The sequence below is a fragment of the Mauremys mutica genome, chromosome 11 (genome assembly GCF_020497125.1).
Source record: "Mauremys mutica isolate MM-2020 ecotype Southern chromosome 11, ASM2049712v1, whole genome shotgun sequence".
Taxonomy (NCBI): domain Eukaryota; kingdom Metazoa; phylum Chordata; order Testudines; family Geoemydidae; genus Mauremys; species Mauremys mutica.
Genome location: NC_059082.1, coordinates 1985061 through 2006327, shown reverse-complemented (window position 1 = coordinate 2006327; position 21267 = coordinate 1985061). Strand labels below are relative to the sequence as shown.

The following is a 21267-nucleotide window of genomic DNA, read 5'->3' as shown; positions in this document are numbered from 1 at the left end:
GTGAAAGGGGAACAGTCTCTAGCTTTTAGCAAGGAGCTTACGCTATGTTCCCCCCTCCCTGTCTCAAAAAAATAATGGAATATAATGAATTTCAAACCTGTGTCCCCCTTACCCTCCACCCCTTCCCGCAAGGTCACTGTTACTGGGTATATGTAAAATAAGTGTTTTCCTTATTTTATAGAACTAGTATAGTACCCTGATTCAGTCTTTTATAAGAAACCAGTACGTGGACAGTTGCTGCAAGTTTTAGTGAAATTATTCTTCTTTGTGTTCAAAATCAAACCCCGCAACTTTCACTAACCTTCCCTGGTGCAAATATGATTATGGAACAGCTTTAGTGCTGCTGCTTTTCCATTGTTAGGGTATAATCAAATCAAGTAAACATTGTTGGATGATGGAAGAAGAGCTTAATTTATACCTCTTGCTGAGCAAAATTGGTGCTCTTAGACTTATACAATTCTGCCGACGACTCTTTGAGTGCAGTAAGTATAGAAAGTGCTTTTAAGAATGATTTTGATGCAAATTAAAGTATAGTAAATGCTGTCAGAGCCAAACACAAATACCAGGAGATGTATCAAAGTACTGCCTGATTTTAGTTATTACCTGTACGGCCTCAACCCTGCTCCAGTGACTGATTTAATTTTAAAATAGTCTAGGTCACTTTTCAAAGTGTTCTAGGCCAGATAAGAGTTCAGATATTATGTGTTGTAATGACATTTTCTTGAGTCAAAATCAGTTTCCCCCCCCCCCCCAGTCTGGATATGAATGATTTGCTAGTAAGGATTTAGTGATGATATCATTAGGCTACTAGAATACCAGAATGTTTTGAATATGAGTAACCTAATCACAACACTATTGCCTTAACAACTAGCTAAGAACTATAACGTTAGGACTGAGGACACAGGGTGGCTGACATATGTACAGGAGGTTTCCATTTTGTACAGACAGCTTTTCATCTTAATTTTTTAATAATACTTTTAAGAGAACATCCATGTGATAAGCATGCCGACTGACTGTACACCATAGCATTCATTGGTAAGGCTAAGATTTTGGCACGGGTATTTTAATTAAAAGTCATGAACAGGATGTGGGTAATAAACAATAATGTACACACATTAATGCGTTTTCACTACATCAGTGCTGAAGCCCAAGTACTGCCGCCTGGCGCTGAATTATTGGAATTTTCAAGAAGTCAAGGAGGTCTTGTAAAATCGTGGAATCCAAGACCTCCGTGACAGATTCGTAGCCTTACTCATTGATAGTGTTTCCTGAGCGTGTCAACTGGCACTCTTCCAACTTGTAAGCAGTAGAAAATTCAGGCCAGGTTTTTGGATAATTGTGATGCAACGTGTAAATAACAACAACTCCCACTTCTCCACTGATTTATTTGGGTGTTGCTGATTCCGACTCTATTGTAGCTCTAGGGCAAGTAAAAATATTTTAAATGTATGCTTCTGCATACGTCAAATTAAAGAACTGGTTACAAATAAATACTGCGGGCTGTGGGAGGCTTCACTTTGGCTTAAGCAAAGAAGAAGAAGTAAATGTGTTTTTAAAAATCTGTTCTGTGTAAATAACATCTCAGGAATGTTAATATTACTGATTTTCTTCCCCGCCTTGCCTCTCCCCCACCTTAACTGCAAAGTGGCTGTAATGGCAGTCAAATTAGTTGTGCTTATACAAAAATTAATTAATTGTTGAGAGATTGCTTTTAATATCTATCAATTGGATAAAATGTAGCTTAGATAGGTAAGTATGGGCAATCCACTTTGGAAGAAAGCTGGATTGTCTTTCTTTGATTTACTTGGGAATAGAATTAAAATAAGAGTATCCTTATACTGTATATAATTTTGACATAAAATGCCACTTGATGCTGTGTTTCACCAGTTTATATGATTTTTGGGGCAGTAAACAGAAATACTGATATGTTGTATGCATGATTTAAGGTAAAAAAGAGTCAGCTCATAATACCCTCACAATCAAGGTTACCACAAGTAAATGTTTGTTTTTTGTTGCTTTCATGCTGACTTTTAAGCAAAACTATTTATATTCCATGAAAAATTAAATCAGACATGGTGAAAATGTATAATGTCTCACAAATGAGAAAATCACTGTAATTTTACAGGCTAGAGAACAGTGAATGAGTTTTGAAGGTCATTCCCTTATAAATGCGGATATGTCCTGTGTCTCGCACAGATCCATAGCATTTCTTTATCCAACCTCTGTGTGTGTGTGTGTGTGTGTGTATATGTGTGTGTGTATATATATATATATATATATTTTTTTTTTCACTTTTGTTTATGTATGCTTCTATTTTTTGTTAGATATGGAGACAACATACAAATCAGAGGTTATAATTTCAGTGTGTAGGACCATTAAATATGATACACAGCATGTGAAAGGGGTTAGGGAGGATGTTCTGTAAAAGTTCGTAATTTTGTAAATGGGAATGGAGACACATACAGAAGTTTGCTATAGAGAAAGATCGAGTAGTGGTTTACATCAATGGCACATATATGTTTCTGAATGTTGAACATCTGACACGTTGGCTGGCTTTTATATTGCTTGAAAAAGGACAGTTCAGAAATTGATCTGGTTTTAACAGAAATACATTTCTAAGAGAACTGGTTAAACCCATTAACCAAATTTAACCTCTGGCTGTGCTTGACAAAGAACATCTAATGACACGTTTTGTAGACAGTTACTTTGAATATTCCTTTTCTCAATTAAATCTTTATGAACTTGATCCCAGAAATCTCATTTATTAATATTCCTGCACTAAATGAGCCTGTCGCCATCTATGCTCCGATGAATCCTTTGTCTATTTTGGTCTTAATTTCCATTCTAAACCATTCAGTCTGAATGGGTGAATTGCCTCAATAAAGGCCCTTCCCAAGCCAAATAACTGTGGGCCTGATCCAAAGAGCATTGCAGCTAATGGGAGTCTTTGTACATTGACGTAGTGGGCTTCGGCTCACCCGCATAAACATTTTTGTATTCTTCTTAGCCCCTAGAAGTCTGACAGAGGGTTATTTTCTTAGCCACGGTCCTTGCTAGAACGTGTAGTCTGATCTCCGTGTCTGAATACAAGCGGGGTCACTGATTTCAGTAACTTATAAGGGATGTGGGGTTATTTCAATGACTTTATATGTGTAGAGGAGCATAAAGCTGTTTATATTTTCATGTCTTGGGAAAGCTTTTGGTTTAATAGTATTAAGTGGTCTTAGGGTCGCTATTAGCAAAATCAGTATCATCCTTGCTTCTAAAACTGATGGTGAGTCAGAAATCTTAGGGTGTCAGAAATTGTCAGGGTTCAGTTGTGCTCTGTTACATGACACAAACTTTATAAATATAAACATTCACTATTCCAGCCAAGTTCTGAATCCCAGTCGTTCCTGAAAATCCCAGTAACGGACACATCACCTGGAGCACCCGAGGAACCTTAAATCTTTTGTTCATCTCATCAGTTTTGGCTCTAGTGCAGCCATATAATTAATTTGTAATGTCTGATCCCACTATGAAACAATTTATCAGGAAGGCAGACTAATAAAACTTTGAATAAAATGTGTATTGAAAAAGTATTACTTGTCCGAGGAAAGTTTAATATTTTCACTGTGACGACAATATCATTGGTAGTATAAAGAACCTGAAATAATGAATGATTTATTGCATAAGGGCACCAAGTACTTTACTGAAAAGACAGTTGGTATTTTGTTGCAGAAATGCAGAACGTGAAAGCCTGGGAAGGGAGACATGAAGACATAAGATATGGATGAGATGTAACAGCTTCTCACGTAACTTTAAAACGGTCCTAATTTTAACAGTCTTTTGCTCCCTTGGACAAAAATCCATAAGATATGCAAAGTTCATTGGAAGACCTGACAAGATTATTAACCGGTAATCTACACAATAGACTAGAGGAACCCCTGTTTCTTGCAGCTCTAGCTGAGTGAAGGTTACTTGTACACAGGTGTGCTGGAGGTGTGGCAGTATCCCCGGGCTAAAAGTAAGAGCAACAGAATGCATGCATGGCTTCCATCGTATAGAGCAGTGGTTTTCAGCATTGGTTTGAGCGTTGGCCTGCTAAACCCAGGGTTGTGAGTTCAATCCTTGAGGGGGCTATTTAGGGAATGGAGTTTAAAAAAATCAAACAAACTGGGATTTGTCCTGCTTTAAGCAGGGGGTTGGACTAGATGATCTTCTGAGGTCCCTTCCAACCTTGATTCTATGACCTCTAGGGATCTGCAGACTGTCTAAGATTTCCAAAGGGGTCTGCACCTCCATTCAAAATTGTTTAGGGGTCTGCAAATGGAAAAAGGTGAAAATCCACTTATCTAGAGGATTTACAGTTTTGTTCAATGGCTTTTAGCACTGTAAGAATTGTCCCAACATCCTAGCATGTTCAGTATCTTCTTTATCTTCTGATAGTTTCCAATTGCTTTTTCTGGGAAAGATGGTAGCAAACTGCTACTTACTGAATGGGATTACTTGTCTGAAATCCCAAGCAAAGGTGATGTGTTCTGCATTGGAGGATTACAGCTCTCTGCCTACTGCTGTGAACTCAAGAAACCATGAGACTTCATGTTATGAACTTTCTAACTGTTCCTAGTGCCTTCCTGTTTGAAGACAAAAGCATTAGTCTCTCCTCAGCCTGAAAACTAACTGCAGATAATAAAGAGGGAGTATTGCAAACAAGAGACCTCTCTGCAGAAACACTGAGTAAGAATGAATTTGAGGAATACACACATTGACAATGTTATTTGCCTATATGGTAGGTAGGTGGATTTTTTACACGATCTCATAGCAAGCTGCCAGTAAGATTAAAGTATCAGAGGGGTAGCCGTGTTAGTCTGGATCTGTAAAAAGCAACCAAGAGTCCTGTGGCACCTTATAGACTAACAGATGTATGGGAGCATAAGCTTTTGTGAGTGAATACCCACTTCGTCACCCACGAAAGCTTATGCTCCCATACGTCTGTTAGTCTATAAGGTGCCACAGGACTCTTTTTGTCACGTAGTAAGACTAAAGTAATGTACTGTAATGGAATTGTATCAGCAGGAATATATTGACCGTAGGTGAAATCCTGGCCGCATTAAAGTGAGTCGGAGTTTTGCCATCCCAATGACTTCAGTGGGTCTAGGATTTCATCACATACGTCCTATACTATTATATATTATATACATATAGTTTTAACAATGGTAAAAATAGTATTGACAAGAATTCTTTTACAGCTGGTTTTCCATAAAATCTATTGACCAATAATGCATTTACTCATAAAAACAAAAATTCATTTGTAAGAGAAACCTGTAATTCATGCCTAGGTAAATCACTATAGACTATATGCTATTTGTACTGCAAGCTTAATTCAGTGCCTAGACATTTAAGTGCATATGGTATGTGGGTTCGTCATGTGTTATGAAGTTTCCAATAGCAAAATTGTGTGTGTATGTGCTGAGATACACAATGTGTGGGTGTTAAGAGACATAGTGGTACCCTTAACTCAGAATTTCCTTGGTTTCATCTTCATATTTAGTTTCCAAGTGTATATCTTAAATGGTAAGAATGTAAAAGACAGCTGTTGAAAATGTGTTAAAGCAGAAATTCCCACTAAAACAAACACTCCTATCTTTACTTTCATTTTAATGGAAGCTAGTGTTAGTGGAAATGTCATGGCTATATACTGAGGCTGTTTTTACTGCTGCTACTGCACCGCTTCTTGAAGTGCTCGCATCCTATTAACTTACACAGGAGCTGGCATTGTAAAACAAATATAGAAACTGTCTCCTATCCTCTAGTTCAGTAGCCAGTTTTCCAAGGTGAATATTTTTATTAGTTTTTTTCCACCCTCAGGATATTGTGGAATTATTTAAATATTTTTTTTAAAAAAGTGCATAGCATTGACTTAGCATAAATAGCATAATGGAAAAGATGGTTTCTGCTTTTATCAAGTAAAATCAGCTACCATAGTTGTTGGTTTCTAGGGTGTCTTACATACCCCACATACTTAAGGCGTCTTGTACATTCCAAGTCCTTTTAAGTTCTCTCATCAGTAGCTAAAGTGATCATACTGAATGGAAAGAACAGCGGTAGCAGTGTTCATTCCTTTTTCTGTGAGAGTTCATCTGAGAGCATAGTGATTGTCTCGTTTCACCTACATAGTAGTTGTTGGGGCATTTAGTGCACTGGATGAGGTACACCACATGTTGCAATGGGCGTGTGTAGAACTAGTGGATCTTGAAAGGTGTGTTGTGGAGGGTATTGGTCATCATAACAGTGGAGATGCATCTGTTATGACAAGGTCTGATGCTGTTTTGAGTTTGTGTGCCCTGGTTTTGGGGAGCTTGCTTGTGATGATGAGCTTGGCGAGGTTGGGGGGTTGTTTGAAGGTCAGAAGAGGGGGTTTGGGAAAGATTTCTTGAGTATGGATTATAATTGTTTAATTATATCCTGGATGGGCTCCAGAGTGGGGTGGTAAGGGACAACTAGGTGTGTGTGAACGGAAGGCTTTTTTCCTTGTATTAAAGCAGGTTCTCTCAGGGTGTTTGGGTGGCCCGTTTTGTAAGGTGCTCTACTTCTGAGGTGGAGTATCCTTGTTTAGTGAAAGCAGTTTTAAGAGCGTTAAGGTGTGTATCCTGGATTTTCTCCTTGGATCATATACGGTGGTATCTGAGAGCCTGGCTGTAGAGAACAGATTTTTTGGGATATTTGTGTGGCCTTAGTACCCATGGCTATTCCCATGGTTTGGACAAAGCATGTAGTGTTGAATGTAAAATTGCTGTGGATGAGGATGAGATGGATGAGTTTGGCGATGTGTTTGGGGTGGTTATTTGAGCATTGTCCGTTATCTTGTAGATATTTGAGGCAGGCAGTGATTCCGTCATTGTGAGGAGTGTTGTTGTGAAGGGAGGTGACATCCCTGGTGGCAAGGCTGGTGTTCTGAGGTGGGTGTTAATGTTGCGGAGTTTCTGGAGGAAGTTGGTTGTGTCCTGAAGGAAACCGTCTCTTTATGTGATGAGTGGTTTGAGGATGGTTTCTATGAGTCCCAATATTCTTTCTCTTCTATGGTCTCTTGCAACATGTGTTAACTCCGTATGTGTTCCACCTTGTATTTAGCTGTGACGCTGTGAGTATCTTCCCCAGACTTGAAGAGCTCGGTTTAAGCTTCAGAGCTTGTCTCCTTTATCAATCAAAGTTGATCCAATAAAAGACAGTACCTCACTCATCTTGTCTTTCTGGTATCCTGGGACAACACGGCTGCAGCAATGCTGCAAACCACAATCTGCGTATCAGGCAGGATGCAACAAATGGGTAAAAGTGATGTATGGGTTGGGAGGACAAGGTAACAAAACGAACTGAAGAAAGAAATTAATGTCTTAGCCATGTCCTATAGTTCACAATATAATAAGGATCAAATTCTGTTCTGATTCACGCCTCTGCGATACCACCAAAGTCAACAAGTACAACTGAGGGCATAATCTTGCCTTGACGTCAGTCTGCAGAACAGCATAGTCTGTTCACGTGAGAGCTAAACCCTAATGGCAAGTATGTTCTGTTACTTTCACAGCTCAACACTTTCCAGTACACACACAGTCAGATAACACGTAGAGCAACACTGCGCTACGGTTGTACTGGACTGAATTAAATCTTGATCCAAAATGTGGAGCCGAGACTGTGTGTGACCTCGTTCAAATGAGAGTAGTCCCCTTTGGTTTACTCAGTGTCGCTTTCTTCTCAGAATAGGAAATTAAATTATAGTAGTGGAAAACCTCTGAAATCAGCAGGCTCACCATTTTCAAGCAGCAAAGGAAATGTGGCACAACTGTCACTTGTTATAAATGACAATACATTACTAAAACAGTCTAGGGAATAAGCAGGGATTCGCTGTTGAGAAAAGACATGTTTATTATCAATTTTGTCAAATATTGGCTACAGCTCATTAATATGTGGGTCAGAAGATGGTGCTGTTACAGAGATAGCAAAATTGAACTATACTTCTCTCAGCAGCTGTTTGATTGTGGTCAAAAGAATAATTATTATTTATTTACAGAAAGACTTGGAGCTGTTTTTGCAATAAGGAGGTTTTGGATCATATCCTTCTGTGTTGAACTTTTTCCAGGGTAAATTATCACAGCAGTGTGAAAACAATTTCATATTGAGGATTCTAGAATTGCCTGTAAGGCTGGTGAATCTGCATTGTGTCTGGTTGCTCAGAGTATGGCTTTATTTGTGGCCCTGGAGATGCAAACAAGGAAATGTGAAATAGTTCTAATCTGGTTAAATTAAGAACGGCTGTACTGGGTCAGACCAAAGGTCCATCCAGCCCAGTATCCTGTCTGTCAACAGTGGCCAATGCCAGGTGCCCCAGAGGGAGTGAACCTAACAGGCAATGATCAAGTGATCTCTCTCCTGCCATCCATCTCCACCGTCTGACAAGCAGAGGCCAGGGACACCATTCCTTACCCATCCTGGCTAATAGCCATTAATGGACTTAACCTCCATGAATTTATCCAGCTCCCTTTTAAATGCTGTTATAGTCCAGCCTTCACAGCCTCCTCAGGTAAGGAGTTCCACAAGTTGACTGTGCGCTGCGTGAAGAAGAACTTCCATTTATTTGTTTTAAACCTGCTGCCTATTAATTTCATTTGGTGACCCCTAGTTCTTGTTATGGGAATAAGTAAATAACTTTTCCTTATCCACTTTCTCCACATCACTCATGATTTTATATACCTCTATCATAGCTCCCCTTAGTCTCCTAATGAAAATGAGTTAGATCCCTGCTTTGCTCCATAGCAAAGAGGAGGTGAGATGAGGGGGCCTCACCTGGCATGTGGGCAACCCAAGTTCAATTCCCTCCTCTGCCTGAGGCTCCAAGACAGGGGCCCCTGGCTGTGAATCACTAGCACAAATAGGTGCCTATTTCTGTGAGAGGGGTGGGGCTTAGCATGCACCCCTTTTGTCGCCATCTCCCATTGGCTAGCTGAGGTGGCTTCTTGCCTTGTGTGCTGGCTATTGTGGATTGGCTTCCTAGGTGCCTAACTCTCTCATTCATTGGGTAAGGAAGTTGGGTGCCAAATTCCGGCTTTGTGGATTGCAGTGTGTTCTTTTGATTTTTCTAGGTGTCTGAGCCCTGGTCTACACTAAGCTCGGGGGTCGAACTAGGGTACGCGAATTCAGCTACGTGAATAACGTAGCTGAATTCGAACTACCCTAGTTCGACTTACTTACCGTCCAGACGCCGCGGAAGCAAACTCCGCGGCTCTAGGGTTGACTCCGGCAACTCCTCCTGCCGCGGTGGAGTACCGGAGTTCGAACTAGCGCTTCCGGGGTTCGAACTATCGCGTCTAGATCAGACGCGATAGTTCGAACTCCGAGCAGTCGAACTCGCCGCGTCGACCGTCCCGGTAAGTGTAAACGTACCCTAAGGCTTTGCAATGCCTGCGTCTCTTTGGGGATCCAGATCTGAAAAACAAAATATATAGAGGAATTCTTTCCATTTGATAAACAATATGGGGTTTTTCTCCCCTGTATTTTGAATGGAGCAGAAACTGACATGGCTGTTGGACTGTTTTTAACATCTATAATCCCAGGAGACATCTTTGCTTGTGTACTCACATCATGTCAGCACAGCTCTGGGAATAGTTTGTGATAGATCACAATGGAGACAAAATAGCAAAATCACTGTCTTCATTCATTATCCTGTGGTAACACTTAGAATGTATATTGCATCTTTCATCCAAGCATCATGGAGGTGTTTACAAACATTAATTCTTGTGACAGTCTTGTGATGCTTCCCAGGGATACCTGGTGTTGAGAGGTACCTCGCTACCACCTGCCCTTAGTGTGAGGAAGCCCCATCTGTGTCTGCCGTGGGTCAGCTCCTCAATCCCACTGGCCACGGGCAACACATGCACTCCCCTCTTGGCCTTGCAGGATCCACTGTCACTCTGCAGGTTAGTGAAAATTTCTTGAGTGGAGAATTTCTTCTGTCTGAGGATGGGGATGGCCGCCAGCTTCCTTTCCCCCTCACTTCCACAGTCCTCTCTCACTGGAAGTGGAGAGCAGCTTCCACTCTGCTTCTGCAATGAATCTGCTTGTCGAGGCCAATCAAGGACTGTTGTTCCAGTTGTGTGCCCAAAGGGAAGCTCTGTGTGTGCAGGAGGGGCATTGCTATGAGGATCTCTGTTCCAGTGTCTGGTGACATTTGCAACCGCATGGGACATTCAGTCTTTCCTCTTTAATGCTTATAGTCTCCCACATTTCATTGTTATGCAAAGCTTTTCAGCCATTTCATTGGGTGATATGTATGGGAGATGCTTGTTTACAAGACGATCCCGTGTTTGGTGTTTTGGAGACAGTCTGCGAAGTGTGACAAAGTGCGTCTGAAGAATAGTTACTCAGTTTTGGTCAAAAGTGAAATCAAAATCTGCATAAATATCTAGTGTTGAAAGTGTGGCTGTGCACTGAAAAGTGACACTATAAAATGGGGTTCCTTGGTTATTGTTTCTCAGTTACTCCCATATTGTGGCTGTTCATTTTTCCAAGCCAAGAGATGAATTTTCTAACTGCCAGTGATGTAAACCCTATTTGGGACTGGGGGGAATCACACCAGGTTCTCTGCTTCTTCTGCATCATCACCAGTAATGAAAATTCTGCAGGCCATTATTTTGTCCTTAATTACACGTGTGTAATCCCATTGTCCCCAACTATGTCCTCGCTGGCAACACATTGCCTGCAGTGGGTTTGCAAAGATGTAACTAGATGACACTGTATTTGAAATGTAGTAAGTGGTTCTGTAGATGCTGAATAAGAAGTACAGTAGTAGACTCCAGTTCACTCTTTCTTAACTGTGTTGTCTCTGCAGGGCTAAAAGAAGTAAAATAAAATCTTATTTTAGTCAATCAAATCAGCAGCTGGGACTGAATACAGAGAAGAAACAGAGCTATTGAGTAAAAAGGTGCCATTTTACAGAGTTACGTTTCAGAATAAAACCATGCTTCAAATTGCAGCACATTCGAGCAGCTTTACCGGGCAAACCCTCTATTTTTCTGTGGGTATGTCCATTCTGCTTCTGGGAGTGGGAAGAGTTTAGAGTACTGCATTGTCGAGTTCCCTTTGCCCTTGTGAGGGAATGTGGGAAGAACAGCTTGTACTTACACAATATTATACCGTCTACGCTGGAGTGAACTAAAAAGTAACACCTAATCCATTGTAACACGTACCTTAGCGTGTGAAGAGGCAATACACCTCTACCCCGATATAACGCGACCCGATATAACACTAATTTGGATATAATGCGGTAAAGCAGTGCTCGGGGGGGCGGTGTGTGGCTACGCACTCCGGCGGATCAAAGCAAGTTCGATATAACATGGTAAGATTTTTTGGCTCCCAAGGACAGCGTTATATTGGGGTAGAGGTGTAGTTGTCTTTTCTTGTCATGGGACCTTGCGTCCTGCAGCATTCACTGCAATAAAGCAAATTAACCCTTTTCCTTTGCACCTACCAGACCCCCATGAGTTCATTTTAATTAGTTTTTAGAAATAGCACCTCTCCACCATCTCCCTTCATGACAACTACGTTCAGCTAGTCACTTCAGCTCTCCGTTCTTGGATAGAATTCTTTAGGGCTGGGATCAGAGTGTATTCAGCAAAGGGACCCTCATCTATGGAATTTGCTTCCCTTCTCTGTTCACCTGACCTCCCGATTGGCAGTCTTGGGCACAGAAGAAGGTGCTTCTGTTCAGAGAGGCTGTCGGTTTATAGGGAATGTGGTGATGAGATGAGTACTGGCAAAGGGATACTTCAGCTGCACTAGCAGCAGTGACTTGATCATCTTGTGGGAATGCTCATTTTTATTTTGATTGGGTATTTAAAATAATTTTAGACATTCAGATGCTGTGAGAACCTTTTTATAGCTTTTAGTATGATGCAAATATTCGGAGGGTGGGTGGGGGAGAGGGAGGAGAAGGGAATGGGCTATTGGAAAACACTTCCAAAGACATGAACATATTATAAGGACAAAATCTTTGAAAGTATCTTATCTAACACAGTGTTTCCCAAACTTGGGATGCCGCTTGTGTAGAGAAAGCCCTGGTGGGCCTGGCCAGTTTGTTTACCTGCCGCGTCCGCAGGTCCATCGATTGCGGCTCCCACTGGCCACGGTTCACTACTCCAGGCCAATGGGGGCTGCGGGAAGTGGTGCAGGCCGAGGGACGTACTGGCCACCACATCCAGCAGCTCCCATTGGCCTGGAGCAGTGAACTGTGGCCAGTGGGAGCTGCGATCGGCTGGACCTGCAGACACGGCAGGTAAACAAACTGACCCTGCCGCCGGGGCTTTCCCTACACAAGCGGCGTCCCAAGTTTGGGAAACACTGCTCTAACAGAACCACCTGACTGGCTTGAAGCTTGGTACGATCATGTAGCATGTGCAAGTGAATTGAAATCTGCCTGGTAAACAGGAAGGAGGACGAGTCTGCTTAATTTTAAAATATTTTCTTTTTATTTCTGAGTTGGGAGTACAGAATAGTTTTTTATGTCATGTCCCTACACCTCGTCCACTCCTGACTGGTTAGTATTCTCTTTCGAACAGTGCATTCTGTTGAAACCTGTTTTTCTTCCTGAGAGACTCCGTTTTCTGCATTGACTGAACTTCTCATTGGAAATTCAAGCTTGGCACATATTTTAAACTTACATATCTGGGAGGAAAGAATATAACTGCTGCACTCTTGAGCATAGAGAAATATCTTCTGATAGTCTGGGATATTGAGGGAGGGGCATTTCTTTGCTCAGTAGCATTACAGACAAAACACTTAGGTCAGTATTTGCTAGATGCCTGTATCTTGTCAAATGCATAATGCATATGTATCAAGGAAAATTAACACAAGCTTCGTGGCTTACTGTTCTCATCAGTCCATAGAGATCCTTCCAGTTAATCTTGCATGTCAAAATTTGATCAATGCTATAGCTTGAAATAGAAAATTTTGGCTGTGTTAGTGTCATTTACCAACTACTTTAATTATAGTGCATGTCTATTACGTCTGTCAGTTTTCCATTTTGCAGAGGATTTATAGCTTAGCTGTTTCAAATCATATTGGTCTTAAGCTTCGCACTAAGTATTGATCCCAGCGGCAGTATCCATCCAGCTACCTATATGAAATTTTCTTATATAAAAAAAATTATCAAAATTGATTAAGCCATTTTGTAGCTAGAGAGGTGCTTTAAAGATGGATATTGTTGGTAGTTTGAGGTGATTCTTGCCACGTTACACATGCAGTTAGCCCAGGATAGACTGCATTTTGAGATTTGAAAAAACGCCCATGTCCATATACTTATGTTTGAAAAATAGCAAACAAACATGCTGAGCGGGTACTTTCCTTGAATCAATTTAATTCTCATTATCATTGCACTGTACGTCCTGCTGACTAAAATTTTTGGTGTGCAAATGTCAGTGAACTTCCTAAGGAAATGTGTAATGTGAATAGAATGTATTTGGGATCTGAAATTCAGGAGGTCCTAGAGCTACCGGGGGTTGATAAGAAATCTGAAGGAGGAAGAATGGAATTGAGTGAGACAGGATTGTGGTGGTATAGATGGAATAAAAGTAGAACAACACAGGAAGCTGGGAAAGCACTGGAGAGTTGTGTTTATACAGCTCAACAGACTGTCAGTATAAGCTGCTGTAGCTAAGAGGTTGTATTCAAGGGTTCTGTAACAGAGCTGCATGAGGACTGCAGCACATACCTTCGTATAAACTCCTATTGATGGAAGTCGGGGTTTACCCAAAGAGGGGTCTGTGTTGATGTATGATATATGCTCAGTTCCCACGTCACCCAATGGAATTCCTGTATCACTTCCCTCTAAATTCTGCATGTAACTTTCTTTTGAACACCCTTCTGCCTAAAATATTACATTGCCAGGTTTCACTCAAGGTTAAGAACGGTTTCCTGTTACTAAACTGGAGCTTTCCTTTTTCTATCCCAAATGCCTGTTGTTCCCATGAATGTTTTCTTCTCTTCCATTTAGCTTATTACTCCTCAGGTAGACAAAATGTTGCATCATTATCATCGTGGACTGAATTCAAACCAGTGACTTAGAGATCAGAGGTTCTACAGCCTGGCTCCACTTTCTTGAGTCGTTATGACTACTGGTAGGTCTTTAACTCACCCTGTTGTACCTAGTTTGTGCGGACATCATCCTCCATCTGGGACTTAAACCAAACCAGGGACCTCAGGGCAGCTGCCAGTCGGAGAGAACGAAGGTTGGAATGATAGCCTTCACTCTGAATTTTTTTACTTCCTTGGCTTTAAGTTGGACCTTTCATGTTGCTTTAATGCTGTTTTGGTATTAATTGGATACTATGTCCTGCAGCTTAACAACACAGCAACACAGTGAGATTTAGTTTTAGCTATAAATAAGGTGCTAGAGCAAAATTAGAAATAAGCGAGGCCTACCTCATTAAAAATTCATTCCTATGTGGTGAATGATGATGATCCATTTCCCTTCCCACCATTACTAGATGTTTCAAGTTGAGCATATAGGTGTCCGGTATTTGCAGTATTACCCTTATGGAAAAGCCTCATAGAATTAAATAAGGATGAAACTAACAGGATTTTGTAAAAACTAAATCGCATTCTGTAGATCTTACTCAGTAAAACCCCTATAAAAATTCCGTAGTGGGGATAATACATGAATTTTAATAGGGAATTATATCTAGAATCATTTTAATATGCTATTGATTGGCTGAAAATTCTATAGAAAGTGTATAATTCTGGAGTCAATTCTACAGGACTTTTCCAGAAGGGATACAGTTTTGTTCCATGGCTAATAGTGATATCAGATCACTGGGTATTGATGAATCATTTTAGAACCCTGCCTCCTTGGTCGCCAATAAAGATAAACCTTGTAGGATGGTCTGGTGGGTAGGGCACTAGCCTAGGACATGAGAGATCTGGGTTCAATTCCTTGCTGTGCCATAGACTTCCTCTGTGACCTTGGGCAAGTCACTTAGCTTCTCAAATGGGCATAATGGCCCATCCCTACCTCACAGGGGTTTTATGAGGATAACTATGTTAAAGATTGTCAGGTACACTGGGGATGGGGGCTGTATGGATAGAGACTTGCCTTTCAGGGCTTGGTGGGGACGGTTGTAATTGTAGATAGTTAGATATTAATTCACTTGCATTAGGGAAATTTGGTTTTGTTACTTTTGAAATGTGGGACTACAGAGGAGGGTAAATCGCTTCAGCTGAGAGGCTCACAGGTGCCCTTTGAGGTGTGTAATATTTTGTGTGCATCAGCAGAGAGTGTCGCACATTTCCCCTTTGACATGTAGACATGTTCAGTAGTAAACAGTGTTGAGTCTAGAACTGGAGTCTTCAGTCAAATTGTCTGGCAGTGTAGCTGCAAGAGCGGCTCTTGTAGCTAACAAGTTTACTTGGAAGTTCTCAGAAGTACTTTCTGTACTTGGAGTAAATGCTGTAAATTTGAGGAAAATACAGTCTGTTCTTGACGCATAAAAGAGAGGTTTAATCTCTGCTTGAAGTGCAAAGCTCACTTCCACCTTAACCATGGATTTATGACCAGATCCTTCATAATAACCAGCTACTTCCCATGACTGCCTCGGTGAGCCTGCAAGTTACGAGATCACCACTGAGGCATGATGTCATTACCAAGGCCAACACAGAATGAAGCGAAAGACCTTTCAAGGAGGCCAAGGAGAAGGGTTTTCCCTTTGGAAGCTTGCTGGAATTCTTATCATGGCAACAGTGCAACCCAACGATAATTATTGTATCATTGAATAAAGAGGAAGTAGAAGAGGATTTCCCCATTACAGTGCATTAGTAACTGATAGCATTAAGCATCTCAATTAAACCTTGCACACTCACGGCATTTCAAGGTAGGAAGAATTATTATTTTATATTCTTGGAGTATAATGGGCTTTTTTAAACAATTCTTTATTGCTAGTTCATCATCTTTTCCTAGGACTTTATTTCTGTTACAGCTCACATTCAGGGCCGGCTCCAGAGCCCAGCGGGGCAAGCACCCGCCTGGGGCGGCCCTTTCCCGGGGGGGCGGCAGGCTGGGCCGGCGGACCTGCCGCAGTCATGCCTGCGGGAGGTCCACCGGAGCCCCGGGAGCAGCGGACCTGCCGCAGGCATGACTGCGGAGGGGACGCTCGGCCGGCGGCTCCAGTGGACCTCCCGCAGGCATGACTGCGGACGGTTCGCTGGTCCCGCGGCTCGGCTGGACCTCCCGCAGGCATGACTGCGGCAGCTCAACCGGAGCCGCCGGACCTGTGAACCGCCCGCAGCTGCGGGAGGTCCAGCCGAGCCGCGCGACCAGTGGACCCTCTGCAGTCATGCCCGCGGGAGGTCCGCGGCTCCCGCGGCTCGGGGGCGCCTCCCGGGCATGACTGCTTGGGGCGGCCAAAAACCTAGAGCCGCCCCTGCTCACATTAACTCTGGTTAATTAAAACTCCTGATAAATCAAAATGTGTGTATGCCCTCTTGAATTTATACAGATGCTGCACCATAGGATAAGAACGCTGGCTGTTTGTTTCCAACCCGTGAGTGCAGTTACTAGAAAGCTGGCCAGACTGCAAAGCCACTGATGTTCTTGGAACCAATGTTTGGTGTCCTCTCCTCTGCACTGAGCAAAGACCCCTGGCTGTCTTGCCTCTTGAATGGAAGTTCTGGGTTTTTTAAGCATGTCATTGTCACAGGATCTCCTTTCTCTTGGTTCTCCTCTTGCCTGTTGATCGTTGTTCTTTACTCCTGGAAAGTGGTTGTGTCCTTTGCTAGGCATAGCCTTGGGCCCAGACACAAATACGGACGGCTTAGCAGAGTTAACCTTTGAAAGTGGTGGTTGACATAACACCTGTTAGTGAAATGCCATGACTAGGAGGTAAATTAAACTGGGCTGCTGTTTTTGTGTTGTATAAAACCTCCACGAGATAGGGATAAAAGTAAAAAGTAGCAAATAATGGGTTCAGGTTGGCTTTGAAATGGAACTTGGAAACTAGTAAATCTGTCTGAAAGGAATGACTGTATGTTGACCCCTATAGACAGGGCTTAATTGTTTTGCTTTGTTTTGTTCCTTGGATCTCCAAGGAAAAAAAAGTCAACCTTCTAAAGCAGCTGGCTGGGCCTGTGATTGCCATGGGAACAGAGGATACAACTGCCAATGTCTGATGAATGCTGCCATTGCCTAGGAGATGCCCTCCATCGAAGCTGTGGCGCTGCTCACTTCATGGGACATTGTGCTAAAACTTCCAGTCAGGAGCTTCACTTTCCACCAGTGAAAGAAGTAACTATGAGGCACCTTAACCTCCCCGTTTTATTTCAGACATAGCTTCATCCGAAGCTGTCAGGAGTCACGTAGGGATGTGGGGAATCCTCTGATGTGGTATTTGTAGAAATACCAAATAGCGGTTTTCAGTTGTGTCCAGAACTGAATATTCACACTGATAGCTGCAGCCTCCTGGGGCAGGAATAGGGAGGCCGGAGGGAGCAGGAGCAGGATGTGGGGGAAGGGGAGGATCCCAGGCAGAATGATAGGGGTGCACAGGAGAGGAGGTGGCAGGAGCAGACTTTGGGGAATGCGGCAGAATTAAAATGCCCATCATCATGTGACAGTGGCCGTTATAGATACTCAAAATCCTGCTGTCTTGTGCTTTTCCGTCCTGTTTTCTACTGATTGTGGATACCAGTATTCAGGAAAAGGTTCCTGCCCGTACTTAATAACAAATATTTGTTTATCAGGTGCCTGATGCCCAAGGTCTTCTGGGTGCCTAACACAACAGATAAAACACCTAGTGCAACAGTTACCGGGGAGGGTGCAAGATGAACATTTAAAGGCTAAAACCCAGCATCAAATCCCTTCTTCATGCCCAGCCAGTCTGAATTAAAAAGAAGCAGCTGGATCTACAGCTGTAAAGAAAAACAAGAATCTTTGAAATCCTATTTCTGAAATTAACTGCAGGAGGTATAAGTCAGGGCAGAATTGGATCTTACCTGTTTATGGTTAAAAAAAGTTTCTTTTATCAAAAAGAGTAAAATGAAGGAATCGCTTGCTGGTTAGGATGCATGTCTGGCTCTTGGAGTTGATTGAATGGAATCTTAATTTTTTTTCCCTATCAAATTTTGCATACCAGGGGTCAAATCCTGCTCTGTTACTCCAGTGCAACCCCAGAGAGTTTTGTCAGGGATGCACCCGTGTAACGAAAAGCAGGATCAGCCCCAATTCCATGTGACTGGGGAGGAGGACGGGGAATGACACCAAAATACTTTACATAGAAATAAATGTACCTCTCTGAGTTAAGCAAACTCATTCAAACCTGGGCTTTTGGCTAGCCACAGTGACTGTGCAATCTTTGCTGCTGCTCCTTCCTCCAAGATTGGATAGGAATGGAGACTATAATACTGTACCGAAAGGCTTCTCAGATCCAGTGCTGTGCATGGTTTGATATTGTCCAGGGTAGCATCACCTATAACAAAATCTTGAATGTGATTTCTAGAACAGTGAGGACCTTCTTGAAAATGCTGCGCTGGACCTTGATATGCCTCTTTCTGTCCAGTGGATAAGACTAAAGCCTGATTAACAAGACTGATATTTCAGAGAACAGGGAGTAAAGGTAAAAAATGTACATATTTTAGCAATTCCACATAGTTGAATCAAGGAACTTAAGGATCTTTATTGTCATGCAACAGAATAGTCAGAACTTCTTTTACTGGGGCAGGGAATAACTTCAGCTTAATTCATACCAAGAACAAAACAGGTGCTAAGAAAATAATTTCAGATGAGAAACAATATTGTCCATTGCATGGTTCGGTCACTGCAGCTCCTTACATGCCAAGAAAACTGGGGGGCAGAGAGGGGGAAGGTCTTCAGAGGTACAAATGCCAGTTAAATGCCCACCTGCCATTTGTGCCTCTGAAAATCGCACCCTGGATAGATGGCTGTGCCTAGTGGTTAGGATAGGAGCCTGGGACCCCAAGGTTCAGAGGATCACTTCTCAGCTCTGGGTATCTCATTTCACTAATCTACGAAGTAGCTTTAATACACTTTTCCCTAGTAGAGGTAGGGAGAGGCATAAATCACGTTTGGCACCTCCAATGTGACTGTGCAAAGTATTTCTACTAAAGGAGAGAAGTTTCTTCAAAATCAGGACCCAACTCTGGTACCATGAGGTGTTTGGTTGTGGCGCTGGTGCTGGTCCCGATTTAGCAGAACTCTTAATGATGTGTTTAAAGTTAAGCACTTGTTGTGGTGAATTGAGTCCTTTTTGTCCCTCAAGGTTGTGGTGTGGGTTTGGTAGCTCATCACTTACAGCAAATAAGTGACCTCATGAAAGCATCCCTTTCATCAATGCCAGGAGAATTAAATCATGAACGAGACGATCTTTGCTCTTCAGCTGGATTAGATGTTACTTGAAACTATTATCCTGGCATGGCTTGGTTTTTAAAAAGCACTCTTTAAATAAGGAACTTCGATCTAGTACTAGAAAATTATAATTTATTTAATGGGCATCCATCCCCCAAATTCCAGGCACTGTGGTGGCATTAGGAAGGTGTTCTTATCTGCTGAAATGAGACAGAGACTGAGACTGTTCAGCATCTTGTGACTGCAGCTAGCAATGTATTCATCACTATGGATGCAATTCATCTCCTGGATAGAGGACATGCCTAAGATTTATTCACCATTCAAGTCCCACTTAAGCTCTATTTTGAAGACTTAAGTGGAAGTTAAGTTAAGATTTATGGGCCTTGATGGTGCTCTGCACAGGGTGAATGTCACTATATGGTTTCTAAACGAAAGACCATCTATGGAAATGCGGCGACCACAATAAAATATCTAAGCGAAGTGAGACAATATATAGTGTGCTGCCTCTATTCGAGTAACAAGCGAATTAAGAATTTTTAAAAAATTGCTATTACTATTGGAATAACTAGGTTGCAACACTAAACCCATCTTGCCACAACACTGTGATATTTCCTAACTGTCTGTCTGTGTAGGTAAGGTACTTATCTGGCCTCCTCTACCATAGTACCTAAGCACCTAACATCTTTAAATATATTTATTCTCCTGTCATCCCAACAAGATATTGTTCCAGTTGTACAGATGAGGAACAGAGGCACATGGGTCTCCTGAGCCACAAGCCAGCAGCCTAATGGCTAAATCATCTTCTCTCTATTGGTCATTTTCTTTTTTTGTAAGTTTTGTAAGAAAATAACTTGAATCATCAACAATTCTGTTTCTTTACTAAAAAGTTAGTAACACAAAGAATTTTTATGAATTGTTGCTGATTTCCCACTTTCTGCATCCAATTTGAAACTCAGCTTGAAATCAACTTAAATATTATACGGGATATGCACTTAATCAAAAATCCTTCTGTCATGTAAATTAGCAATACATGTGCAATGGTGTGGGGCTGTTTCTCAGAGAGAGGCTAATTGAATGCATATTTTGTATCATGGTCAGACATCCCTTTTAACTGGCTGGCTGCAGGCATTGAGGCCCTGGGCAGGATTGTGTGTCGCTGCTACCTATACAGTTCAGTGTTGAATTTTCTGTAGTTGCCTGTGGATCCTGTTTTGAAATATGGCCACTTGGAGGTTAATATTGGTCTTTTTTGTGTATGTTTTAGGTCTGCCTCATTGAAATGGCTTTTTTCTCTGTTTTGAGTGTTTTTTCATTAGGAAATGCAAGCAGTGATCAATATTTCTGTCTGCTTTTCTGCATGGCCTTTTTTAATGGTATCGTCTCTTTTTTCCAGATTCTGTTTGAGCATCACATTAATACCAGTAAAACACATATTACCTTGGATTCCCTTCAGACCGTTCAGTGATAGTCAGAAGGGTCAGTTGTACACTCAGACACTGCATGTGACTTGCACTCGTGTTTCTGAGAACAGAACTGGATCTGTAGTGTTTAAGATATTTTGTATTCAGTTTTTCTGTTGTTGCTGCCAGGTATGCGTAAAGGATATACATCCTGTACTATTAGCAACTAAGTGCTGAGATTCTGAATGTCCTGGCATATCCCATTGCCAGCAAAAGCAATATTACTTTTAAGCTCAGAGGCAAAGGTCAGAAGGTTATTACTGGGTATGTAGCTGCTAGTAAAGCTGCCGTACAAATTGAGAATATCCTGCATTTCTGGGCATCCATTGTGTACGTTATTTTAAATGCTATTTTATTACAGTTTAACTTCGCATAATTTTACCAGTGCTATCACTGTCTGCACTGATAGCATTTGGAAAGTTTAAATCC

The 21267-nt window shown here is 41.8% G+C and overlaps 1 protein-coding gene across 5 annotated transcripts in view; it reads left to right on the top strand.

The window, feature by feature from the left end:
* The window catches only part of FRMD5 (FERM domain containing 5), a 283379-nt gene that overhangs the window by 1774 nt on the left and 260338 nt on the right, over positions 1–21267 (top strand). Inside the window, exon 1 of one of the 5 annotated variants that reach the window (XM_044980462.1) lies at positions 17211–17302. The exons of the other annotated variants lie outside the window; for them this stretch is intronic. Coding sequence (XP_044836397.1) covers positions 17246–17302 — 57 coding nt within the window. The 5' untranslated portion in view covers positions 17211–17245. Of the gene's footprint in view, positions 1–17210; positions 17303–21267 lie in introns of those variants that run through there. 5 annotated transcript variants of the gene reach the window in all.